Raw genomic sequence first — 27,924 nt, forward strand, 5'->3', positions numbered from 1 at the left:
GGCTGTTCAGAGGCAGGGGTGTATCAGAGCTTTCATTTTTCCTTACTGTGCCTTTAAGAGCTGCAGGAATGCAAAGAGACTCTGGAGGAGGGGTGGGGTCTCCTCCCAACAGGACTTCTGGGAAAACGATCCTGGGAAATTTTGCCAGAGATGAAACTGAGATTCCAACTCTGAGAAGTTGGGGGTGGTGTGTGTTGGGTCAGGCCTGTGATTGGACTGCAGAGTCCACTAGGGAGAAAGAAAGCAAAAGGAAAAAAGAAAGAGCTGGGGAGAGGGGAGAAGCCCTCCTCGCCCCCACCCCAGTGAACACTCACCCGGGCCTGGAATAGGGTACCACCACTAGGCTTGGGAGGGCCAGTGTGTGTCAAAGGTGATGCCCACGGATGGACCGAGGGAGCTCTCTACCCCAAGTCGGCCTGCAAGGCCTCCAGGGACCAGCTTGCCAACAGCTGGACTTGATCACCAGCTTGCAAAGTGAGATCACGCATCTGGTAGAATAACAAGCGGACTCTGCTCTCCGGCAGTTTTTAGAGGATTTGTTACGGCAGCGTCTAGAAAGCAGGAGACCACCACTTGGACACTGGAGTCTTCTTCAAGAAGCACAGCCTAGAAGATTCCACCTTGAGTGGTTTCCAGGATGATGCTGTCCCTTCAGCGAGCTTCTGCCTTCCTGATTCTGTTCCTCGTGGCTTTTTTGCCCCCGCCACAGTGTGCCCAGGACCCGGGCATGGTGCACTACATCTACCAGCGCTTCCGAGTCTTGGAGGTAGGTGGCATCTGTGCACCTAATCCAGGGAACCTGCCTCCTGGAAGTCGCTTTACCTTCTCCACGCTTCCCTATCTACTGGGATACATTTTTCCTGATAGTGAATGCTAGTTACATTGCTAAAGTTACACTTGAAATTTTTTATAGTCTCATGGTGTAGAGCACCAGCTCCAGAGCCCAGATTGCCCCACTCCCAGGCCCTGAGCGGGTCTTCCCTTTGAGCTCTGATCCGGCAGTTTTTCTCATCTGTAAAATGGAATGGTAATAGAATCTATTTCCCATGGCTGTTCTAAACATTTAGTAAATTAATTCAGATTTAGAACATTGCTTGGCATGGAGATAAATGTCCAAAATGTTATTATTTGATAGTTCAATTTTTAAAATATGAAAATTAAAAATTTTGGTCACATGTTTTACTGTATCAGGATGATAGAGGATGTTAGCTTTTCTTTTCATCTTTTTATGATAAACCATTAGGTTACTGTAAAAAGTCATGATATTGTTGTACCCAGAGGCCAAGTCTCAGCTTCTTTCGCTGAACTGGACTTGGATTTAGGAATGAGCCGATTTCAGCAGTGTGAAAACAGAGAAAGTGTTGGGGGCCTCCTCTCCAGATGTTACAGCTGCCAGTTCATTAAAATTTGCAAACCCAACATTTTTGCAGCACAGACAGGCTCCCAGGGACAACTGTAACCCTCCACCCCAGCCTTTGACATACTTCTGGTGTTGACTTTGACTACTTCATGCTTAATGCCTTGGTTTTGTACAAATTAAATGTTGATGAATTATCTTCTTTCAAAGACATTCTGGTCTTCAATACTTATTTTCAACATTTTCCTGAGAAATCTTCAAGTCCAAATTGTTTGGCTATCTAGTTACAGTCAGGATAAAATAATTCCTCAGAGCAGGCTAAGCACATTTCCTATGTAGGGGAGGAAGACATTTCCTCTTCCCAAATGGGGGTTCGTCTGGCCGGAGAACGAATTAAATTCACATGAGACAGAATAGCAAGAGAAAATTAAACAAAGCTTTATGAGGACCATGGCCTGGGGCCTTTCTTCCCGAAGGAAGAAAGGGCACGGAAGAAGTGGGGTGAACAGAGTGGTTATATACCCCCAAACAGGGTGTTTCACATATGATTGAAATGTCCCTTTTACAATAGTCGTGAGGCTGATCTGTCAGCACAGCTCTTGATGGAAATGGCAGATAGGTCTGCTGTCTCAGTGAACGGGGCAGGGTGGCAGGTGTGTTGCCTCGGGCTGGCGTGGGGGGGGGGGGGGGGTCACATATGAGCGCTGCAATCGGTTCCCAGCCTAAAGAAAGATGCTTAATCTTTAAGGAGATGCCAACTTTGGGAGGGTAAGGGAAGTCAGTTACAGGAGGTTACCAGACAAGCACAATAAAATGCAGATTTAAGTGCTTGGCTTTGGTATTGATTAAGAGTTTCTAGAGAGAAGGTCATCTCCTTTCTTCTTCCTGGTACAGAGAGGGAGGCAGCTTTTACAGATAGAGATTTACCCTACAAATATAAACGTGTCCTCAGAGCCTCCTTCCCTGTCCCAGTTTATCAAAAGCAGTCAGCTTCAAATAATCGTGATGCCAAAGAGACATATCTTGGGGTGGCCAATTTCAGGTCCCTACACCTAACGTTGTCCAGCCAGCAGGCTGAGGCCTGGACGCAGTGCATGAGATGTTGCCAGGCCAGGGGCCTCTTACCGCTGCATTACATGTTCTCTCCTGAGACACCTCATTTCCAGGCTCACCTCCTTACAAGTGCCAGCATTATGCTCAACGATGGGCCCTCTGCATTTAGCACCAACGTGCCCTGGGATTAGGGCCTGCAACTTTTCCTCACTACCTGAAGAGTTTGTCTGCAGACAAGGGTATAAAGTACAGACTAATACTTTCACAGCTGTGAACATGGATTTGAAAAAGATAGGGATGTGATTTGTACGGATCTTCCCATGCTGGTGGCGGTGCCCTGGAGGGGAAGCCAAGTCCCGGGAAGCACTCACTGTTGGCCAGTGTGGACACTTAGCAACAAAGTGATACTGTCTCCACCCTGGGGGATTTGTATCAGAGGGGTGAGAAAAAAGAGGATAGATTTAGGGAATTATTTTCTCTCTTTCTCTCTCATTCCCTGTCTCTAGCTCTCTCTCTTTCCCTCCTGTCCTTCCTCCCTCTCACCCCTCCTCTCTGTCTCTCCCCTCACCCCTCTCTCACTCGCTCTTCTTCCTTTCAAAATGAACGGTCTTACATACTGCTGTTTGGAGTATACATTTTTACAATTTTTGTGGAAAGCATTTTCCTAAACTGTCAAATAAGCTTTATATATACATATTCTTCCACTCAGCAATCCCATCTCCATCCTTCATTCATTTATCCTTTCATTCAGTAAGTATTTATTGAGTACTACTGTGTGGTAGGTCCTGTGCCAGGTGCTGGGGATGGAGCTTACTTCTAGAAACCTACGAAAGTAACCAGATAAGTACACGGAGATGTAAACACAAAGATTTTTTTAGCATTGTTTAAATGCCAAAAAATTGAAAACTACATAAACATCCATCAAAAAGAGTCTAATAGAATAAATAATGGGATATCAGTTCAGTGGAATTCTGTATCATTAAAATTATGGTATAGCTATGTATTAATTGGTATTGAAATAATGTTCACAATACATCAGCAAGTTAAGAATGTGTTATAGGGCCGGCCCGATGGCACAGTGGTTAAGTACGCACGTTCTGCTGCTCAGCGGCCCTGGGTTCGCTGGTTTGGATCCCGGGTGCGGACATGGCACCGCTTGGCAAAAAGCCATGTTGTGGTAGGCGTCCCTCATATAAAGTAGAGGAAGATGGGCATGGATATTAGCTCAGGGCCACTCTTCCTGAGCAAAAGGAGGAGGATTGGCAGTAGTTAGCTCAGGGCTAATCTTCCTCAAAAATAAATAAATAAATAAAATTAAAAAAATAAAAATGTGTTATAAAAGATACATATAGTGAAATCACAATTTAAAATATGTATTTATATATGCATGACTATAGTCTATATGTATAACTATATATAGCAAGAGAAAACTGAAAATTTGGTAAAATATCAATAGTACTTTGAATTAAAGAATTATGGGTGATTTTTATTTTCCCCCTTTTTAATTATTTGTATTTTTTAAAATCTTTTTCTATGAATGATAGCTACTTATATTATTTGGGCAATTTAAATACCTAGCAATAATTTGGGAATTTATTTTCTGACTGAAGCAAGGACTGGAAAAATGTACTGAAGCAACGAGGGCATACATTCAAGACTTCCAAGAGTTCTCCAAGAATATATCTGCTCTGCTGGGAAGGTGTCAGACCTACACAAGTGAGTATAAGAGTGCGGTGCATAACCTGGCACTGAGAGTTGAGCGTGCCCAACGGGAGGTTGACTACCTAGAGTACCTGCGGGAAGAGGACGGGTGCAGAGAGTCAGAGGACAAGACGCTGGCAGAAGAGCTAGTCCAAGAAGCTGAAGAAGAGAAAATGATCCGGACTCTCCTGAATGCAAGTAAGAGAACTGCCTCTTTTCCTACCCCTTCTCGGGAATCTCACACTCAGAGACACAGACTCAGCACACGTAGGGGTCTGACCGAGTATGAAAGTGAGACCTGGATGTGTGCTCTTGTGTGCATGTGCTGGGAGAGAAACCTTAGCAGGGAACAGGTGTCTGAAGGACAATCCATTCTCAGAAAGCAGCTTTCCTTTCACAGGATGTTCCTAAAGGCCCCACAGAAGGTCAGGGCTACAGTGCCGGGGGTCAGCCCAGGAAAGGCATCTCCTGCTAGACCTTGGTTTGGTGGGGCTGTATGGTCCCAGATCCTCCCAAGGAGAGTGGCAGATTGGATTCTCCCAGTGCCCTGGAGTAGGGAGCAGCTGCAAATGTGCCAGGCAATAGTCTGAAAGTGGAAATGGCAATAACAAACCTCAGGGCTGGGGACTGCAGTGAATTATTACTGTGTGTGCTGTCAGGAGAGTGGTGATATCCAGGGGATTTGTCTCCTGTCTTGTGATCTATCAGAATCACTTTCAAGCCATTAAAAATAGTGGTTATGAAGTGGCACAGTGGTTAAGTTCACACGTTCCACTTTGGCAGCCCAGGGTTCACCAGTTCGGATCCCGGGTGTAGACCAACGCACCTCTTGTCACGCCATGCTGTGGCAGGCGTCCCACATATAAAGTAGAGGAAGATGGGCACAGATGTTAGCTCAGGGCCAGTCTTCCTCAGCAAAAAGAGGAGGATTGGCAGCAGATGTTAGCTCAGGGCTAATCTTCCTCAAAAAAATAATAATAATGGTTAGGAGATCAAGTTATAATAAAAGTATCAAGCAACAGAAACATAAATGAAAAAGAAAATCTCCTGTGAATGAATCCATTTTATTAAAACTAGGAGAGAGACAGCTCCCCCACCTCAGAGTCTATATTCTGAGATGGTTTCATTGCAAATAGGGAAACTTTATTTATATGCTAATTTTTTCTGCCTCAAATGAGAGAAACTCAATCAGGGAAACAAGACATAAACTGAGTGCCATCATTGTGCTGTGTGGTTTCACATTTCTTCTCATTGTAATCCTTGTAAGAACTCCATGGGTCATTAGAAGAAGGGTCTTCCTAAATGAAGTGACACTTGATCTGAGTTTTGAACAAAGATATCAGAGGATGAGCCAAGAGGAGAGCCAGTGAAGGTATAACATAACAAAGGCATGAGAGCACATAACACTTGGACATGTCAAGCTGCAGATATGGCTGAGTGAAAGCTGTATGGGGCAGGTGAGTGTAGGGAAACAAGATTAAAGAGTTCAGCAGGACCCAGATAAGGAAAGACCTTGCATGCTAAGCTAAGGAGGTTGAACTTGCCTGGAGAAACTAGAGAACCATTAGATAATTTTAAGCAGGGGCATGATGTGAAGGAAGAGGGTGTGACTGGATGAGAGACCAGCCATGGAAATACTGCTGTAAACTGGGCAAGAAGTGACGATGTCTGCACTCTGTGTCAGTGAGATGGAGAACAGATAGATCTGAGAGCCATTGAAAGTTGGAATCCACGTGGCTTGGTGACTGACAATTAAAAGTGAAAAATGAATGAGAAAGATGAGTCCAGGATGCTTGCTGGGTTTTTGGCTTAGGTCATTGGGTGGTTGGTCTGAAATATGTTTAGATAAGAAACCCATGAGGAGTTGTGGAACAGTTACCTATTACTCTACTATTTCCTTTTGTTTTTGAGGAAGATCAGCCCTGAGCTAACATCTGCCAATCTTCCTCTTTTTGCTGAGGAAGACTAGCCCTGAGCTAACATCCATGCCCATCTTCCTCTACTTTATATGTGGGACGCCTACCACAGCATGGCTGGATGAGCAGTGCCATGTCCGCACCCGGGATCCAAACCAGTGAACCCCAGGCCACTGAAGCGGAATGTGTGCGCTTAACCACTGCACCACTGGACTGGCCCCTACTCTACTATTTCTTTTGGGGGTGGGGAAGAGCACTTATTACTCTGAAATCTTCTAGTTCACTTATTTGCTCACGGCTTATTTTATGCCTCTCTATCTAGAAAGTCAGCCCTCTGAGAGCCTGGATCCTGCATTTTGCGTTCAATGCCTTGTCCTAGTGCCTAGAATAGTGTCTATGTTCTACAAATATTTGTCAGTGGATAACTAAGTGAACAAATGAATGAATGGATAGAAGGATGTCAGCACAGACAGAGGGGTTATTAGGCTTTGATAGAAAAAAGAACATCTTATCTCTGATTCAGAAGACAGACAGGAGAGTGCCATATTTATAATATGAAGTAGTTAGTTGATCAAGTTGGTCAAATGGGTGATCCTTTTTAGCCCTGACATTATCTTGAGATGAACCATCCTCTGAGAGGGAGCAACTAAGGGTAAGCATGAAGTGAGGGAAGGGAGGAGAAGGGCAAGGATGAGGCAGTAGATGAATGGAGGCTGCCTAAAAAACTGATGGGGAGGTTTGGGTGCTAATATGGCCTGAGCTAGAATGTGCCTGAACTTTAGTGCCAGGGCTCAGTCAGGACCCCAAGCCTGAATAGTGGTGCTGAATTGGATCCCTGAGCTGCTCCTGGTCCCTGGACTCCTTAAGCCCCTCAGGCCTTGAGGTTGCCCTTTCCACTTCAGCTAGAATTCGGTAGAGGTTTTTTGTTTTTTTTTTTTAAGATTGGCACCTGGGCTAACAACTGTTGCCAATCTTTTTTTTTTTTTTCTACTTTATCTCCCCAAACCCCCCCTGTACATAGTTGTATATCTTAGTTGCAGGTCCTTCTAGTTGTGGGATGTGGGATGCCACCTCAACGTGGCCTGACAAGCGGTGCCATGTCCGCGCCCAGGATCCGAACCCTGGGCCGCCACAGCGGAGCACATGAACTTAACCACTCGGCCATGGAGCCGGCCCCGTAGCAGAGGTTTTGAGTCTGAACTTGCTGCTTATTCAACCCTCATCCTCTCCCTCATTTCTCAGACCTGGAAGGCCTGAAATATTTGCTCTCCCAGCTCCATGGTGAGTGAAAACTTTTCTTTTAACTTTCGTAGATTGTGGCTTCTATGCCTGTTGCCTCTGGAGCCCTCATTTGATGACTTATCAGTTTATGATTCAACAAACTCTTTTTGCCCTGTGCTGTAGGATGGGCCGTCTGCTACACAGTAGGGATAGAGGACTGAGTAGAACATGTCCACATCTTGCACGAGCTCTCTTGCTGCTTCTCTTGCCTCTGGTCTTGCCTCCCACAGTCTACCTGCTGTCACACAGACCTTCCCACAACACAAAATGGATCATATTAGTCCTCTGTGTAGAACTTTTTTGTCATTTGCCATCAATTATCAACAACAAAAACATCCATTCAAATCTCTTAACCTTTTGTATGGGAAGGTCCTTCACAAAGTGGCCCAAGCTGAGCTCTAGCTGCTTCTTCTCTATAACTTACCTACATGCAGTTGCATTTAAAATGTATATATACTGTTTTTCCTACCTACCCTTTATGTCTCAAAAATGCTGTGGATACTCTGTGAATGCCCCCTGCTAGGCAGAGCGCTTCTGGAGTCCCTCATTCAGTCCTCTAAGGGAGCACTGACACTCTCTTCTGTGTGGATTTGACTCCTCAACCAGACCATGAACATGTTGATGTCTTCATTTCTGTATTCACAGATCCTGGGTCAGGGCTTCCCATGGAGGAGGCTGTAAAAATTGCCTGTAGAAGAAATACTGATGGCAGAGGCCCCTCTGAGCCTAGTTTAGGGGAAGACAAACGTGTAAACAATCACACTTGTGATTAGCACTCCCCTGACCTACTATTTTCAGAGGTTCTCTGCCCAAGGATAGACTTTGGAATGCCAATTTATTCCCCAGCCATGCACGGATTTGTATTTTACATACTGTGCCCCACACACACACTTTTTTGGCCATTTCTGTTAACAACCATTCCTATCTTAGTTTTCTAATGTTGTGTATCAAATCACCACAGATTTAGCAGCTTAAAACAGCTTACACGTTTATTATCTCAGAGTTTCTGTGGATTAAGAGTCCAGAGGCAATTTAGCCAGATCCTTTGTTCAGAGTCTCATGAGGGTACAGTCAAGGTGTTGATTGGACTACATTCTCACCTGGAGCTCAGGGTCCTCTTCCAAGCTCACTGAAGGCTTTGGCAGAACTCACTTTCTTGTGGTTTTAGGACTGAGGCCCTCAGCTTCTAGAGGCTGCTCATCTCTGTAGGCTGCTCACAATGTGGCTGTTGCTTCTTCAAGACTAGGAAGAGAGTCCCTCTCTTCAGGAATTGCTCAGTCTTTCTTTTAAGAGTTTTTATCTGATTTAAGTCAGGCCTGGCCATAATAATCTTCCCTTTGATTAACTCAAAATCAGTTGATTTTGGACCTTAATTATATCTGCAAAATCCCTTTAGCTTTATCTTATAATGTAACCTAGTCAAGGGGTGCTATTCTATCATATTGCCAGGTCCTGCCCTCATTCAAGGGAATGGGATTATGTAGCGCATGTCCAGCAGGTATTGGGCATTTTAGAGGCCATCTTAAAATTCTGCTGGGCCCACCTGGTGCAACTCATTACCTGTACCCACCTTCGTCCTATAAGGTTCCTATCTTCCTGTCTTCTAACCTTAGCCTCAGGGACTGAGCTAGCTATGAAACTTTCACTAAAATCCTTAAGACTCAAGTCAGCACCCTTGTGTGGGCAAATGCCTTGGGATTATGGGCTAGGAATGGGTCGCCAGAGGTTACATCACAGAGTTTCATTCATACATACATGCTATCTTAGAAAGAGAGTTTCTTTGGAAAACCTGTACGGAAAGGATGATGGAGCTTCCTTGGAAAAGTCAACCTTGGGGCCGGCCCCGTGGCTGAGTGGTCAAGTTCGTGCACTCTACTACTGCGGCCCAGGGTTTCCCCGGTTCGGATCCCAGGTGCAGACATGGCATCACTCATCAGGCCACACTGAGGTAGCCTCCCACACACCACAACTAGAAGGACCCACAACTAAAATATACAACTATGTACTGGGGGTATGTGGGGAGAAAAAGTAGGAAAAAAAAAAGAAGATTGGCAACAGTTGTTAGCTCAGGTTCCAATCTTTAAAAGATAAAAGGAAAAAAAAGAAAAAAGTCAACCTTATTGTCACTGCACAAAAATGGGGTTCTCTTACCCAATGCACATTAAAAAAGCCAATTATTACAACATCCGCTTTTGGGAAAAGAAATCAGCTTTGTTGCTAGGTCCATCTGCAAGGAGACAGGAGGCATCAGATCTCAGATCTGTCTCTTCAATCCAGGTATTGGGGCAAAATTTATGGGATGAAGGACAGGGTGTTCTAAAGTGAGGAGATAGGTGATTGGAAGTAAGAAGAAGTGAGGTAATTGATGATCTGTGCAAGTGTAGTCAAGCTTCACGCCTCTCCACAGGATGCACGTTCACAAAATGGTGGTGTTAGTATGATCGTAGGGTGGAGTTTTCAGCCCTTTGATGTCAGAAAGATCACTTAACAGGCATTTGCGGACGCCCAGTTGATGCGTTGGTGGTCTCAACTGGCCTGAACTGGACGAAGGGTCTCAGTTCCTGAAAAACCACTCTTAATTACTCTGTTGGTAAGACGGGCTCAGTTGAACTGGTCCTAGAGAGCCCGTGGTTACATTATGTCTACGAAGACTTCCAGAAAATTCTAACATCAGTCTAAATGGTTCTCATTTATTCTTAGAATATTTCTCAGGCAACTACAAACAGCCAGATACCAGGAATAATAAATAGAGTTGCTCTGTAATTAAGCTACTTCCTATAGAGCTGTTCTCAAATCTTTAGCCTTTTTCTAGAGGTGATCCGCAGATGATGCTCATGTGGTGAAGGCCACAATCCCAGGAATGTTTTGGGGTTAGATAAAATTCTTAGAATCTTAACTCTAATACACACACTCTCTCTCTCTCTCCCCCGACTCTTTCTCTTTCACAAACACACAACATAGAATGAAGTGAGTGAAAGTTACTTGAAAACAATCTAACATATTTAAAAATCATTCCAAGTCTTTGACTCTGCAACTTTTACTAGGAAAAAGAAATTTTGCATTGCCCTTGGCAATTTATGGCAAAGCATCATTACCTCCGATACCCAGATTGAGGATTTATCCAACTCATAGTCTTTGGCAGATTCCACAGGCTGCATTCTTGTGTGGATAGGAGTATTAACCTCTATTTAACTTGTAAATAGCTTGTGAAGAAAAATTCTCAAGGTAGTGAAAACAAGCCATTACAGCAGATTTTATATTATTTCCTGTTTTAGTCCGCTCCTTTTATTGCAAGGCTGAATGCAAGTTACCTCAAGTAACCCTCTCCCTGCTGAATTAAATAACTCATATCTTTTGTTAGATCATGTTTCAAAGAAGAAAGTCTGTTACTGCAAATTTAAATGCCTGAGGGATCCATTCAGGTAGTGTCGATGATGTGCAGGTCCCATATTCAAAGCCGTTAAAAACAAACAAAACAAAATCCAAAACAAATAAGTGAACAAAAAAACCACTGGAAGCCAAATAAAACCTATCTGTGAGCCAGCTCCCAGGGTCCATTAGTCTGTGATGAGTGGAACAAAACATTAAGAGATGTAAAACTCTAATTTGCAACAGATGTATTTACCACAAAGGAGGGGCATGAGGGTTTACACACAGGTGTAAATGCAGGAGACTGTGACAGTGCTTGTGTGTGTGTGGCTTTAAGCATTTGGTATATCCTATTGGATTATATCATCTAACTCTCATAACAACCCTGTGAGATAGGTATTATAATTCTCTCCCATTTTATAGATGAGGAAATCAGTAACTGAGAGGATAAACAATTTGTGCAAAGTCACACCGCTAATTGATGCCAGAGCTGGGATTCAAACCAAGCCAGGCTGACTCCTACACACACTAACCTCTCTCCATCGTGCCATTCTGCTTACTAGTGGGAAGCATGAGAGTGTCAGGCCTCACATGAAGGATTTAGGAAGGTCAATCTGGCCACAGTGTACAGAATAGACTAGCAGTAGGAGAGGTTGAGTGTGCATAGGAGGGGGAGACTGGAGCCAGGCAGGCCGTCTCCAGGGCTGTCACAGAGGCACTCCAGGTAGAAGCCCCTGTTCTGAAATTAGTTGCCTGGGCCCAGAAGTCTCAGCTCTTTCTGAGCTCTCTGTGGGACACACATGAAGACCATACCAGTCTCTTGATTGCTTTTTTATGATGATTCCTACTCACAAACAGTTTGGTTTAAATCATTATTTCAAATCCTGGCCAATAAGGGTCTGTTTTCTTCTTCCGCCTCCTTAGTTTTTAATTCTCTGCCTTTTCTTCATTTACTTTTAAACAATAATACTCCTCCATTTCCTCCCCTAGTCTCTCAGTTAACAGAAGGGTTCCACACACACTTTTCTGTGCTAGAAATCTCAGGAGCATCCCTTTGGCCCTCATGTGACCATTCATCACCTCCAGTAGATTCTTCCTTCTGAATATCTTCTAAATTTATTCTTTCTATCTGCACTACTCTCTCATCATCTCTAGTCTTGATTACTGCAAGCGCCTCCTAACTGATCTTCCCATATCGGTCTCTCCCTTTTTCAGGGCTTTATCTGATATTGCCACCATGGTTATGTTGATAGTGTTAACACGTCATTGCTTTATGAACTTTGATGGCAACAGCAACCTAGAGGGCAAAGCAAACCCCATGAAATAACGTAAAGAAAGCCCCTGACCCCAACCTAGCTTTATTTAAATGATTTGTTTTATTTTTCTTTATGAAAGTAATACTTGTTAATTAAATAAAAACTATAAATATTATATGTACTCTATATATTGTATTTACTTTTATTGTATTTTATTGTACTTTATTGTATTACTTTTATTGTAAAAGTAGATATCGAGCTAACAACTGGACACAGCATATTTGAACGTGTCTCAGCTCTGTCTTGTGCCACTACTGTCTGTCCCCATCTGCCTGATGCTCTCTGCTGTACCTGATCTGCTATTCTGGAAACATAAAATATACTTCATGCATCCGGTATTATTCGTGCTGTGTTCCCCAAGTTTACACAGTGCCTGGAACAGAGTAGAGATCAATATTTTCTGACCTTGTGGAGAAGTTTATTAGAAAGTGGAGGCAACTATTTGCCAGGGATTGCATTAAGCCCTTTTGTCTGTCACCTGGTCCAATGCCCATGACAACCCTGATAGGTAGATACTATTATGACTTCTTTTCACATGAAGAAACTGTGGCTCAGAATGTTTCATGCAGCACTGTCTTCTTCCCACATTCCTGCTGCATCCAGGACTACGCACCATCCTCTAGACACACTCAAGTCATCTCAGCCTTTGTATCTGCTCACAATACCCTCCCCCACATCCTGTATCATTTATCCAATTATCTGTTGCCACAACAATGCTGCATAACAAACCACTCTGAAACTTAGTGGGTTAGAACAACAATCATTGATAATTTCTCAGGAGTCTAGAGGGCGGCTGAGCAGATCTGTTGGTCTGGGCCAGGCTTGGCTGCTCTTGGCAGGCTCCCTCATACATCTGCAATTAGTGGCTCGTTGCCTAGGGGATGGCTGGTTGAGGATAACCTTGGCTGGGAGGGCTCGGCTCTCCTCCACGTGGCCTCTGATGTTTCAATAGGCGAAGTTGGGCCATTATGATGGAGGCAGATGCCTGAGAATAAGAGGGCACAAGCATACCATGGTCTGGTCATTTTACCACATTCTTTTGGCCAAAGCAGTTCCAAATCTGGCTCTGGAGCCCACCCTTCCACTAGAACCTCTAATGACATCCACTTAAGGCTATTAGTCTTGACACTCCTGGAAATGGGCAGTAATCGAGATTGGTTTTTAAGTATGCAAATTTCTATATGCAGTGGATTGGGCATTAGTGTGACTGATCGTTTTAAGGAAAGAATGAAGAACCACTGAGAAGGCCACTGCAAAGTTCAGGTTGAGGCAAGCAGACCCTAGCCTGTCACACTTTGAGAAAGGATGAAGAGAACAGGATGAAGTGAGATTTATCTCACAGGAAGAATCCATGGCGAAATGTCAAAATGATTGTTTTCTAACCAGGCAAATGGAAGAATGGCAGTACCATGCCTAGACATTGAGAACATTTCCATCCTTTTTATTTTGGTAAGAATATTACGGGAAAACAAACAAACAAAAACCAGCTCAGTCTTTAAATGAAAAATAAATAAAAGCAAGAAGTTCATAATTATAACCTTGGAATGCTTAAGATGTTGCAACAGTCAGATAATTGATGCAAAACACAGGCTGTTTGATCAGAAATTCCCCAGACGACTGACCAGTTCATGCTTCACTTCACATGAATGTTGACCAGCCTGGATTCTCTAGGATAGCAGTTCTCCAAATTTTGGTCTCAGGAACCCTTTACATCTTTAAAAATTATTCCGGATCAGAGTTTTTGTTGATGCAGGTTATATCTGTTGATATTTACCATATTCATAATTAAAACAGAAAAAATTGTAATATGTGCCAGATGCTGTTCTAGGACAGGACACACAACAGGAATGTAAGAGATTAGATAAAGTCCTGCCCTCACGGGGCTTACGTTCTATTGAAGGGAGTCAGACAATAAATATGTTAACAGATACACTTACAATATGTCAGATAGAAGATAAATACTATGGAAAAAAATCAACTATGGGAAGAGGTTTATGGAAAGCTGGCCTCCTCTGTAGGATGCATCTGAAGGAGGTTGACTGTGTTGGACTCCAAGCTTCTGGACTGCACCTGTAGAGACCCCATAGTGGACGCAGGCTGGACTCACACATCTTCCAGCTTCCATGCACGCCAGTGAAATTCTCTACTTGATGTTCTTGAGCAACACACAGCCATGCCTCAAGTCTGTGCTTTTCCCCACGATCTATTGCTAATCACCAACAAGGGAAGCTGTCAGGGCTCTGTACTGGGTGCCACGGAATACTTTGAATTTAGTATTGGGAACTTAGAAAAGCCTTTGATAGGATTTACTAAAGAGTTCTGTGGGACTCACCAAAACGTATACAGCACTTGTTGTATGCCAGGCCCTGTGTACGCCCTCCCCCTGGATTCATAGCCCTTCTGCAAAGCCAAATCCTCCCATGGCTTCCTGAGTACCATTTCATATAAGCTGGCCTTCCTGCCTTTCTGCCTCCAGCTACCCAGGCTCTTGGACAGTAAAATAGCACTTGCTAATGTCCATATGTACCTCTTGTTATCTGATTTCTAAGTTGGCATAGCATGAATTGGGATAGCAAGTTTGGATACTGACTAATACTGCATTATCTGAATCCAACCAATTCCTGAGTTTGGAGAGTAAGCAGTAAGAGTTGAATAGTGAGGGGGGATATGTGTTGTGTCCCAGGCACTGTGGATAAAAATACAAGTATGACACAGCTCCTGTCTAAAGTGCTTGCAGGGAAACAAAGTGAATATGCAGTTCCAATTCAGCCCTATAACTGCCGTGGATGAGGGTAGCACAGAATGTTCTGGACACATAAGAAAGAGCAATTAACAGCTCTGCAGAAGTCAGAGAATTTTGCTTTGAAGGATGAGTAGACATAGCCCAAGTTAGCAAAGGTGAGCTAAGGAAAAGTATGGGCAAAGTCTAAAACTTGTGAGAGGCCATGGCAAATTTGATGACTAGCCATCAGTCCAGTGTGGAGGGTAAGTGACAAAGGAGATCAGATTAGGGACCTGGGGTGCCATGCTGAGATATCTAAAACTTATACTGTGTGCAAAAAGTATGAAACGACCCTAATTTCTAGAACAAAGTCCACATTGACAATTTTGTCGTAATTACTTGAAGGTTTATAATTGATTACTCACATTGACACAAAATAATCAATAAACCCTTCTATAGATAAGAGAAATAAGGTGAGTTTACTTGAGCCAGAGTGAGGATTATAACCTGGGAAAGCCTTAGAAAGTGGTCCGGAGAAGCATAGTTTTCAGTACAGTCTTAGAAGGTTTTAGAACAAATAACATACACTAAACACACCCGGGATACATTCTCATCAAAATTTCAAAGAGCTATTCAGTTGCAAATTAGCAGGTCAGGAAAGGGACTGATCCTGGTGTTACCAATAGGGCGTAGGAGGAGAAGTCTGCATTCTTATTTTAAGAGAGTGCATTCTTTACTTAATGGTTGAGCAGATGTACAATGTATGTTTGATAGGCCATAAATCAGGCTTTTAGCTCAAACCTAATCAGTTTTGAACTAGAATAGTTTCTCCATGAACCTCAACATGTGAAAATCTCTTGTCACTCATCTAAGAGGTGTCATCTTTGTCATCCCAGTGTGTAACGTCGTACCTGTCACTTGACAGGTATTGACAAATATTTATTAACATGAATACAATTCAGGTGGTTGAAAAAGTCAAGGTTTATAACAGAGAATTTCAAGAAGCAGTCAAACATACTCATGGTTTTACAGGAATTCTCTTCGTTTTAATGAATTCATCACTCTTCTTCCCAAGCAAACCTGCTCTTCCTTCCTTGTTGCTATTTCATGCATTCTGTCAACCCAATCTGGAGTCCAGTTTGTCACTCAGCTCCCTCAATCTAATCAGTTAACAAAACCTGACCTCTCTTTCTCTATTTCATGAATCCATACCCATTTTTTCATGCCCATCACTACTTGGATATCTCCCATCTAGATTATACTTACAGACTCTCTACCTGTCTCCCTGTCACCCACTCCTCCACCTCTAACCCCCTGTCCATTTTCTACCAACATCCAGAAGGAGGGGTCACTCCCCTACACAGGGACAGGTCTCACCAAGTCTAGAGAGTGTTGCTATTAAATAGGGGAAAAGTACTAAAAAGAATCAAATAAGTGATATTTGTATATGAATTCACTGCGAGGCGTTGGGCCAAATTCTGTCCTAATTGCTTGTCTGCAATTCTGCCTGAGGAGGAAATCGCAGATTTTCATTCTCTGGTTTGCAAAATGTCATTGTCTCTGTTAAATGCTTTGCATCTTGGCTGGACTCAGAGATTTTAAATTTATTTCCTATCATTCCTCCGCTTTTTCCTCCTGCTAATTATCTCTTTCAAGAGAAGCACAGCATGGAGTTTTAACTTACCCTTTTACTCAAACACTGGAAGTATATTCTCCCCAAATTCCAAAAGAAGCAGAATTTATAAGAATTATAGAATATCTGCCCTGAAAACACTATAGAAAGCATCCAGCCTAAACCCCTTGTTTCATGGCTGGGAAAGCTAAGGCCGGATTGACAAATGGACTTTTAGGGAGACACATAGAGAAAAAGAGACCTAGTACAGACCACTCAGGTCTCTGACTCCCAGTCCCAGGTTCCATCTACAAAGGAAAGGATAGGAGAAGCAGAGGGGAGCACAAGGGAAAATTCTCTGCTTCTCTCGTCCCGGAACTGTGTTTCCTTGATCCAAACCATCTATCAACATTCTCTTATTTTGCTATTTCTCCAAGGACTCTGCATTACAAACGAGGAGTAAAAGGAGAAAGAAGAATGTTTGTGTTAGTTTCTGCTGTATTTTAAATGAACATTTTCTCATGGGTAAGGCATTGAATGTGTCTGTTCTTAGACATAGTCCCTCTGTAGCTGGGCTGCAAGCCTGCTGACTTTCCTCCCAGAGGGATGGACAGGCTGGGGGCTTCCTAGTCAAGGCAGATTTCATATCACCCTGTGATTAGGTCCCAGGGAGTCCATTGCTCTCACCCATCCCTCTCACCCATCCCTCTCCAGGCACACCAAGACTCACACACTCTCCACCCCTTCCCACTCATACACCTATCCACCTTGACCCTGGCGCTAACTGCAAGTATCCTAACTGGCCCTGCCTCCAAGCTCACACTGAGCTCAGAGGATCCCAGAGCAGTGTGGCCCATGCAAGTAACTTAACCTTGTCCTTAATTTTTTTTTCACTTGAAAAATGGAGATTAAAATATCTACCACTTAGGCTTATTGTAAGAACTAGATAAGTTAATGTAAATAAAGTAGCTATCATAGTACCAAGAATATTATACATATCTGTAGATATTTATTAACTTCTTGAAACTTTGCACTCATTCTGCAACAGGGAACAGTTTCTGAGCTTCTCTAATGTCCCATGGAACCCCCACCCTCTTCCCCACTAAAGGTATCTATGATCACATACAGGCTTAAACCCTCATTCATTCATTCTCTGTGATCACCAGCGAATGCAGGAAAAGCAGAGCATTCATATGAGACAGATTCAGTTTATGAAATGAAAAAAGATATCCTGGGCCCTGGTAAACAGGGCACCCCACTCCTCCCTCTTCCACATCATAGCCCATAGCCCCCAAAGCTCAGCGTGGAGGGGGATCCTTCTGTTACCTCCTCCTGCCATGTGGGTGAAGGACCTTGAGTGCCATGCTGAGATATTGGAAATTTATTGTAAGGTTGCCAGCTAGCCCAGGTTTCTCTGCCTTCCCCAGGGGTTGACTTCCTATAATCCAGGTCAACCAAGATAAAGTTGACCCAGAGGCCACAGGGAAGCAATCCCTGAGTCTGGCAAAGCATGTCAACACGGGGATATGATGGCAACTGATGGCTGAGAGACTTCAACAACTGGCCCCAAAGTTTGGCCCTGGCCACACTGTGGGCCGGTCAAGGCCACCGGGAGCAGTCAATGAAGACATGCCCATGTAGGGGAGGAGGACATTTCCTTTCCCCAAATGTGGGTTCGTCTGGCTGGAGAACGAATTAAATTCACATGAGACAGAATAGCAAGAGAAAATTAAACAAAGTTTTCTGAGGAACCATGGCCCGGGGCCTTTCTTCCCGAAGGAAGAAAGGGCACCGAAGAAATGGGGTGCACATAGTGGTTATATACCCCCAAACGGGGTGTTTCACATGTGACTGAAATGTCCCTCCCACAATAATCACAAGATTGCCCTGTCGGCACAGTGCTTGATGGACACAGCAGGTAATGGTCTGCTATCTCGGTGGGCGTAGCAGGAGGCAAGTCGATTGTCTGGAGCTGGGCTGGAGCTGGGCCGTCACAGGTGAGCGCAGCAATCAGTTCCTAGCCTAAGGAAAGATGCTTAATCCTTAAGAAATGCCAACGTTGGGAGGGGGAGGGAAGTCAGTTACAGGAGGTTACCAGACTAGCACAATAAAATGCAGATTTTAAGTCGTTGCCTTTGGTATTGATTAAGAGTTTCTAGAGAGAAGGTCATCTCCTTTCTTCTTCCTGGTACAGAGAGGGAGGCAACTTTTACAGACAGAGATTTACCTTGCAAATGTAAATGTGTCCTAAGGAAGGGCAAGTTCCATTCCTCAGAGCCTCCATCCCTGTCCCAGTTTATCAAAAGCAATCAGCCTCAAATAATCCTCATGCCAAAGAGACATATCTTGGGGTGGCCAATTCCAGGTCCCCACACCCACTAAAATGACTTTTCCTGGGACTCAGCTCTTCTCAGCTAAGCTTGCTCCCCAACCCCACTCCTGCCGTATGTTCCCTTGTTGAGAGCCTTGTATTAGATTTTTAAATGAAATAATGGATTTGAAAGTATCTTAAAAGCTTTAAATTGCTTTACAAATTATTATTTAGTTAAGATAGGCCTGTGGTCAGAACTCTGGATGTGCAGCACTATTTAGACCCTAGAAAAACATCTGCTTGAATGAAGCTATTTTCCTCATTAATTCAATAGATATGTATGAACCCACAGGCCCTGAGTTAGGCAGTAGATACAACAGTCAATAGGAAGACAGGCCCTGCTTTTGCGGAGCTCATAGTCTAGTTGGGGAGAAGGACAAGAGCTAGTAAAAACAGATAACATAGTTATAGAATGTGCTAAGTGACCTCAAGGAAATCAGAAAGATGCTATAGTAGGTCATTTTAAATTTAGATACAGTAGTCACGGGAAGCATCTAAAGGAGATGATATTGAAATTGAGATGTGCAGGATGAGTGGGAGCAGAGGTGAGGAGATCAAGCAAAAAGCATTCCAGGCAGAAAGAATTCCACATGCAAGAGCCCTGAGGCAGAAATGAACTTGACATGCTCCCAGGATAGCAAGAAAGCCAATGAAATCACAACACTGTGAGCAAGAGGAGGAAAGGAAAGGAGAAAGTCCCAGAGACAGGGAAGAGCCATACATGATGGTCCTTCAGGCTCAAGTAAGGGGTTAGAATTTTATTCCAAGAGTGATGGGAGAAAGGGTTTGGCAGGTCAGTCACATAATTTATGTTTTTAAACAGATCCCTCCTGCAGCTTTGTGGAGAACATGCTGTAGGTAAGCAAGAGTCAAATCAGGGAGACAAATTAGAGATTATTTTAGTGTCTAGGCAGGCGGTGAGGCTTCACCGAGTGTAGGGGAAGAAGAGGTGAGGAGAGGAGGAGAGTGATGTATTTGACGATTTTAATTTAAACATAACATCATATTTTAAAGGTAGGTTTTACTATCAGAACTTGCTAGTGATGGGGAGATGGAAGGAAAGGAACCAAGGATGACTTCTAGGCAAGAAACTTGGTTGATGGTTCTTGCCTGAAATGAGAAGAGTAGGGAGAAAGAGAATTTGGGGATAAAAGCAAGAATTCTTCTCTAGAGGTTAAGTTTGAAAAGATCCAAGTAGGACATTGAGTAGGCAGTTGGATACATGAGTTCCGGGCTAAGTAGACATCCAGATAGGATGTCATTCCAGATACCAATTTTGAATTCATCAATATTTAGAATTCACAGGATATTCAGAGCCATGAGATAGAATGAGGAGACTTGGAAAGTGACTGTGGTTAGAGAAAAGAAAAGGTCTGAGGACAGAACACTTCAAGGTAGAAGATGAGAAGGAACCAGCAGCAGATGCCAAGAAAAAAAAACCCAGACAGATGCGAGGGACAAACAAGGGGAGGGGTGTTCCAGAATCAAGAAAAGAAAGAGTTTCAAGGGGAGATAGTGATCAAGTAATCAAATTTTGCTGAGAAGTTGATTAGGATGAAGACTGAGAATTGACCCTTGGATTTGGCTACATGGAGGATGTTGGTGACTTTGACAAAAACTGATTCAGTGGAGTGGGCAGGGAAGTTTAGACCAGCAGAGAACTGAAGCTGCTTAGAGCAGTTTAGGGGATAATTGGAGGTGAGGAAACTCCTCTTTGAAGGAGTTTTATTATAAAGTGGAACCTAGGATTGGGGTCACACTAGAAAGATTTTCCAGGATGGATGATCTTACAGCCTGTTTGTTTACTGAGGAGAATGATTCAGTAGGGAGGGAGAGACAATTGAGGCAGGAGAAGGGAGATAATTTCAGGTATGAGGTCTGTGAGTAGGTGAGAAGGGACAAGAACCACAGCAAAATTCAAGGGAGCAGGAGGGAAGGAAGAGAAAATGGGTTCAGGTACAACTGGCTGTTAGATTTAGTGGTTGAAAAGTCATTCGTTCACTCATTTGTTCATTCATCAGCAAACTATGGCCTATGATGTGCCAGTTGCTATCCTGGGGGCAAGATATACAGTAATAAATGAAACAGATAAGACAAAGCTCATGCCCTCATGGAGTTTACATTCTATTGAGGGGAGTCAAGCAATAAATATGTTAACAGGTGAATTCATAATATGTCAGAAGATAATAAGCACTATGGAGAACAATGAACTAGGTTAAGGAGGTTATGGAGAGCTGGAGAAGGGGGTTGCCATTTTTCATAGGGTGGTCAGAAAAGACTTTAATGATCAGGGGACATTTGAGAACAGACCTAGAGGAAGTGAGGGAGGAAGTCATGCAGATATCTTGGGGAGGATGGTTCCAAGCAGAGGGAACCAAGAGTGCCAATTTCTTGAGGCAGAGTATGCCTGGCACAATTTGAGGAATAGCAAGGATGCCAGTAGTGATGTGGGCTCGGTGAGCCAAGGAGTTGAAAGAAAGATTTCTTGGGCTCTCAAGGTCTTGTACTAGTGCTCCTTTATTCAGAGAATAGCATGGGGACAGGCAGTGAAGAGCTGCAGCATGAGGACATGACCCATGGGCAGTAAAGAACTACAAGCATGGGGACAGCACCCACGGACAGTGAAGAGCTGCAATGGTTGAGGGTAGGGCTAAATTTATAAGGCATAGGTATGTGAGTTATTTCTTTACAAGACAAAGGAAAGATCATGTAAAAAAGTCATTAAAATGGTATCAGTATAGGTGGGGTCTTGTTATCGGGTGGTCCTATAACTTTGGATACAAATCAGATTGAATGAGGTCAGGATGCCTTATACTTCCTGGAAGATGATATAGATTGGCATGTAGGCCAGGATGCCTTGGGCTTCTCTCTCTGGAGCAGCCTTGATCCACATCTGTATGGCTGAATAAAATGAACAAGGTGAGGGAGTTGTAGGAGACAAGGCCAGAGAGGCAGTGTGGGGACAGCCCATATATGGCCTGGAAGGTAAATACTTGAGCTTGACTCTGATTGAGATGGGAAGTCGCTGGTTTTGAGCAGACATGTGACATGATATGACTTACATTTTAAGAAGATCCTTTTGGCTGCTGCAGGAAGTGGACTGTGGGAGTCAAGGATGGAAGTGTGGCCACCATGTAGGAGACTATTGAAGTGATTCAGGAGATGATAAAGTTCTCTGATTGCTTCTATATTCTCAGTGAAATAAGAGGCAAGATCATATGAGAATGAGGTGGGTATGGTGCAGGCTTGAGGAGACAAGAAAAGGTAGGATAGTAGTGGGTGCTGAATTCATTAAGGAACTTAGGTAGAACTGCTACTCAAAACACTGGCAGTAACAAGCAGTTTGCTAAAATGTGTACTAACCTCAGAACCTCTGAAACTTCTCTGGCTGCTCACCTTTCTTCTTTGTGTCCCATTTCTCTCTCTTCACCCTGTTTCTTGTTCTCTGACTCTAGCTGGCCTCCAGTTCGCCTAGAAAACCCAAGCATTTATTAAGAAGAAAATGACAACTCACTGGCACATCCAGCTTCTTACACCAAAGCCTTTGGAATGACTTGAGGGAGGCCGCCAGAGTGCTCAGTTCTCCTTGAGAGACTGTTATATACCTGACATCATTCCACCACCTCACTGTGCAGTAGTCAATGAGGGAGGCCCACAGAGTTCCCAGCTCTTATTAAGACCATTCTCTCCTACCCATGATACAGACTTTGGTGGGATTTGAGGGAGACCCACAGGGTTCCTCAAGCTTCTAGTAAAGCCACCACTCCCTGCCTCCATGACGCTGCTCACCTCACAATTGACTGTCTAACAAGCAGTCTCAACAAGTCCATAATTAGAACTGATGACCCACTTTTCCCAAAATGACCAGTAGAACTAATTTCATCTTGACCTATATCCTCCTTAACTTGGTCACCATGAGAATTTCAAGACTCTAAGGTCATCTTGAAGATAGAATATTTAAGGGCCAGGTGGAAATGGCTTATACCATTTCTATCCACATCCCATTAGACAGAACCCAGGTTGATGGGTGCAGCCTAACTACAACGGAGGCTGCGAATGTGTTACTAGGGAAGAGGAAAATGAAATGACATTTGTTGAACACAGACATTGTCTCTGCCATAAGCTGTCAGAGAAGAAACAGGTAGGAGGCACAGACAGAGATAGTGGTGACACAAAGATCCAGGGAAAAGAAATCTTCAGGAAGGAGGAACTGATCAATACTGTCATGCTACAGAAAGGTCAAGTGAGATATGAACACAAAAGTTCTGAGTTTTCAGTTAAGAAGCTCCTGGTAACATTATGAAGGGTAGTTTCTGGAAAGTTATGGTGAAGTGGAAGAATGGGAGATGAAGAAGTAGATACAGCGAGTATAGACTTCTGTAGGAGAATCTGCTGTACAAAATGTCGGAAAGAGTGAAATAACTAGAAAAGGGTGCCTAATTGAGAAAGAATTATTTTTTTAATATAAGCAAGATGTTTACAAGCAAAGAACTAGTAGTGAAGGAGAAATCCAAGATAATAGAAAGGGGATAATTCATGGAGGAAGTCTAGAAGAAGCCGGAAGAGGATGAGACCAGAGCACAAGTGAATGTATTTTTTTTGGACAGGAGGAATGACAAGGTCTCTTCTGAGATGTGTGGGAGGATAGCAAGGTTAGGAACAACTGAGGAAAGTTTATAAATGAGGAACAGAAAGTGGAGGGTATTTATTTTTTCAAAGGAGTTAATTTGCTGTTATGAAGAGAGTGGTTGGGTGGGGGGAGATTTAAGATAGCTGCTCTGTGGAAGATGGGGGGCTAACCATGGAAAGCAGTACAGTATGTACTACACAGGGCTCAGCTGAGGTTGGAGACTCCTGTGTGTAGTGGCACTAATATGCACCATTGTGAGATTTTCTCCACCAACACACAACTCTCCAAGGCGGAGGCAGATGTTCGAACCGATCCAGGACCGGGGATTTTTGTAGAGTGGATATTGTGGAATAACTAGGGGTTGGTGGGTGACGGTGTTGGTGAGAGAGCTATTGGGTGAGAGGGCTGACAGCCTGGGAGAAAGCAGAGGTCAAGGGACTGGAGGGCATGAGGAAATGAAAGAGCAGAGGAGATGAGAGCAAAGGAGTAAGAAATAGAAGGATAAGATGTTGTTGTAGAGAGTAGGATATTAGAGTTCTAGATTTCTAATACAGAACAGTTCTGAGGGATGGGGGGACCCAGAGTATGGCCATGGGAGGGGGTTGCTAAAGTGGTTTGAAAGTAAGTTGTCATGGAGTTGAAGAGGTTGAAGTGCTCAGGCTTTTGATGCATATGGAGTAGTGTCCTGGACTACAGTCAATGGTTTAGGCTAGAAGGAACTGATAGTCTGAGATACAAAGCAGGAAGGATTTTTGCGTGAAAGTGGAAGAATAATAGTCTGAAGTGGCAGTGAGGAGCTAAAAAAATGTAAACCTCTTCTTTTCACTTCATCTTCCTCCACCTAGTTTAGACCTTTATCATCCTGTTTGGATTATAGAAAGGCCCTCCCTATTGGTCTCTTTCCCATATATCCATCACATGTGTGACTGCCAGCTTAATGAATCTTGTAGAGCAGCCTTGACTATGTTTCACTCTTGCTCAAAAACTTCAATAGCTCCCTACCTGCCTATAGAATAAAATCCATATTCCTTAGCCTCACCCTCAAGGTTCCAGGCACAGAGCTGGTTTCAATTTACTACTTTGTTTTAAGCACATAGTTTGAGGCAATATCAAGTATTTAGCTTGCATTGGTTGAAACTCTACACTACTTTACTAACTCTAATCTTGGAGGACTTTCCCAAGTGTAGTTTTGTTAACTGTCAGGAATGTTCTTCCCACAGGTCTCATAATCCTTTAAGGGCCAATTCAAATGCAGATTCTCCCCTGCCTCAAGTGACATCTCCCTTTTCTGTCCTTCTTTTGTAAAAATTTCACATTAAGCTTTATATTCTAGTCAATCATGCACCTATTAAGCAAGAAGCATTTCTAATTTATTATTGCACCCCCAGCTCATGACATGTAGCTCAGGATCTTCCCCTTTGTAGGTATCCCATGTCTGCTGACTAGATGCATGCATGCATTCATGAATAAATAATTGAATGGTTGAGTAGAACTCTTAGAATGTTCTGGTAGTGTTAAGGACCAGAAGCCATCATTAGAAGATGATCTTTTCAAGGTATAATGTTGGTATTATGTTTTTCATTCTTAATACTTAGCACTGTTCCAGGAAAGCATTGTAAGCTAAGTATACAGTAGATACCCAATAAAATCGTGGTAAATGGAATTGAATTAGGTGGATTCACACCTAAGTTATTGTCACTGTGTCAACCCCAATGCTCTAGAGGGTGACAGAGTCTCTGACCCAGCCAATAGCTGTTTCCATCACTTTGAAGAAAGTGCTCACTCTTATAACTGGATGGCAACTCCCTGAACAGAGATCCATTTATTCATTTAATTCTTTGATTCATTGAATCCTACAATAAATTATGATTGATCTTTGTGTGATAATTCTTTTTTTCGAAGAGAAGAATAGCCCTGAGCTAACATCTGCCAATCTTCGTCTTTTGGCTGAGGAAGACTGGCCCTGAGTTAACATCCGTGCCCATCTTCCTCTACTTTATACGTGGGATGCCTACCACAGCATGGCTTGCCAAGTGGTGCCATGTCCGCACCTGGGATCCGAACCAGCAGACCCTGGGCCACCGAAGCGGAACGTGTGCACTTAACAGCTGTGCCACCGGGCCAGCCCTCTGTGTGATAATTTTATTGTAGACACTAAAGGGGAAAAAAAAGCAATCTGTGAGAAAAGCAAACATCTCATGTTTATAAAGTAACCTGTCCTTTTTCTCCTGTTTGGCTAGGCTGTGACAACATGCTGATGGGCATAAAGTCTCTGAAAATAGTGAAGAAGACTACGGACACAGATGGCTCCTGGATGAAAGATGCTGTCAGCGACTCTCCAAAGGTTTATTTCTTCATTGGATCCAGAGGCAACACTTTTTGGGAATTTGCAAACATACGGGCATTCGTGGAGGACAGCACCAAGCCAGCCCCCCGGAAGCTAATCCTAACACAATCCTGGCAGGGAACAGGCCAAGTGATCTACAAAGGTTTTCTATTTTTTCACAACCAAGGGACTCCCAATGAGATAATCAAATATAATCTGCAGAAGAGGACAGTGGAAGATCGAATGCTGCTCCCAGGAGGGGCAGGCCGAGCACTGGTTTACCAGCACTCCCCCTCGACTTACATTGACCTGGCTGTGGATGAGCATGGGCTCTGGGCCATCCACTCAGGGCCAGGCATCCAAGGGCATTTGGTTATCACAAAAATTGAGCCTGGCACACTGGGAGTGGAACACTCATGGGACACTCCATGCAGAAGCCAGGATGCCGAAGCCTCGTTCCTCTTGTGTGGGGTTCTCTATGTGGTTTATAGTTCTGGTGGCCACGGCCCCCATCGCATCAACTGTGTCTATGATCCACTGGGCACTATCAGTGAGGAGGATCTGCCCAAATTGTTCTTCCCCAGGCGGCCGAGAAGTCACTCCATGATCCATTACAACCCCAGAGATAAGCAGCTCTATGCCTGGAATGATGGAAACCAGATCATTTACAAAGTCCAGACAAAGAGAAAGCAGCCTCTGGAGTAATGCCTTACAGCTGAGATGGACAGCACCACGGCCACGGATGCTGCTTTCCAGGACATTGAGGCCACAACCTTTTTGCAATATAGTGTCCCTCCAATCACATACAAGGATAGGGTCCAGAAGTGGGAATGCATATGCATCCTTTCCCAGATGTTATGGCCTTAGGGATCTTCCAAAAGCTTAGATGAGAGTCTATCATTCAGAAATTTTTCAACAACTTCCATTAACCATCCAAACCTCCTGGCTCTCAAGGCCTTCCACATTCTGATCCTGTTACTTCCAGCCTTTTCTTTTACTAGCGTTTACTTTAACTCTCGCCCTTCCTTAGCAATTAGAAATGTAGACCAGCCCCTAATACTCCTGGGTTTTCTCTCCTCTGGCCTTTTTGCTGAAGCTCTTTCTTCTTTCACAAATGCTTATTGATATTCTTCCATTTTTCTTTGCCCAACGAAAGTACTATTTCTTATTGATGTTTAAGCTCCATTTCCCCTAGCTTTGCCCCTCCGCCAAGGTAGGTAGATAAAATAATAACATAGGAACGTTACCAGTTGAACACCACTTTCCAGTTACAAAGTGTTTGCCCCCACATCACGGCATTTAATTCTCATCTCACTCATGTGAGATATGCAGAACAATTCTTTATAATTCCCATTTAAAGATGAGGAGAGTTTAGATGAGCCATTCAAAGTAACAGCTACAAAATGAAAGATGGAACTAGAAAATACTGCAAAGCTCATAGTCTTCCCATTGCCCAATGAAGTATCAAATTTGTATATTTCTTTGTTCAACCTTTTACAAGCAATACGTTCATTATTTCAGGCTAAAAATAATGATCTGTCCTTTTCGCCTGTTTTCATGTCTGCACAAGACCTTTGAAAAGGCCTTTCAAAAGCTACTTCTTCCAGAAAACCAGCCTAAGCGTGAAGACCCCACCTCTACCCTCATCTTGTCTTACTTTCCCCTGCTTTTCTTCTTCCTTGAAATACAATAAAACTGACACTCAGCAAATAAACCTCAGCAGGTTATATTTGCCTAGAAACCCTCAGCATCGATGTTTCAGGGAGGGCTGCCTATGCTTGGGTTTACTGTGAACCATTCCCAACACACAGAGGCCCCTGGTAAATATTCTAGAATCTGGATGGAAGCCAGATAGCAGGCAAGTGACTCCCTGCCACGGCAGGCGTGCCATGTGGCGCAGGGGACAGAAGGCAGCTGTGCCTGTCCAGAGGGGCTTCTTCAAAATCTTTCCCACGCGTCTGTTTAATCAGCCTGTTTGGGTCACAAGTGCAGGCTGTGGTGCCAGTCTGTATCATGTGCCAAGGCCTCTGTCCTTCCAGGTTGGTCACATGAGAGGGTTTGCTTTGTGCATTTGCAGCTGTTTTCGCAACTCTGCCAAGCCCAGCCTGGGACCACAGGCAGTGAAGAGAGTTCGTTTGTTTTTTCCCCGTAGCATTTGAGTAGATCTTTGGCAGAATGGAATTACTCACCCCGTGGATACAGCACAATTGCCCACAGTTCTAATAAAGTGATACGGAAAGCCCAAGTCCGTTGTGGAATGAGGCAGGTAT

General features: G+C 43.6%; 1 protein-coding gene across 1 annotated transcript; it reads left to right on the forward strand.

The window, feature by feature from the left end:
- The first annotated feature begins 83 nt into the window (after window positions 1-83).
- Window positions 84-27,899, forward strand: OLFML1 (olfactomedin like 1). Its single transcript, XM_014861209.3, has 3 exons — window positions 84-766; window positions 4,021-4,309; window positions 25,569-27,899. The coding sequence occupies exons 1-3, from the start codon at window positions 638-640 to the stop codon at window positions 26,357-26,359; spliced, it is 1,209 nt and encodes a 402-aa protein (XP_014716695.1). The 5' UTR covers window positions 84-637; the 3' UTR covers window positions 26,360-27,899.
- The last annotated feature ends 25 nt before the right edge of the window (window positions 27,900-27,924 follow it).

The sequence above is a fragment of the Equus asinus genome, chromosome 20 (assembly GCF_041296235.1).
Source record: "Equus asinus isolate D_3611 breed Donkey chromosome 20, EquAss-T2T_v2, whole genome shotgun sequence".
Classification (NCBI taxonomy): Eukaryota; Metazoa; Chordata; class Mammalia; order Perissodactyla; family Equidae; genus Equus; species Equus asinus.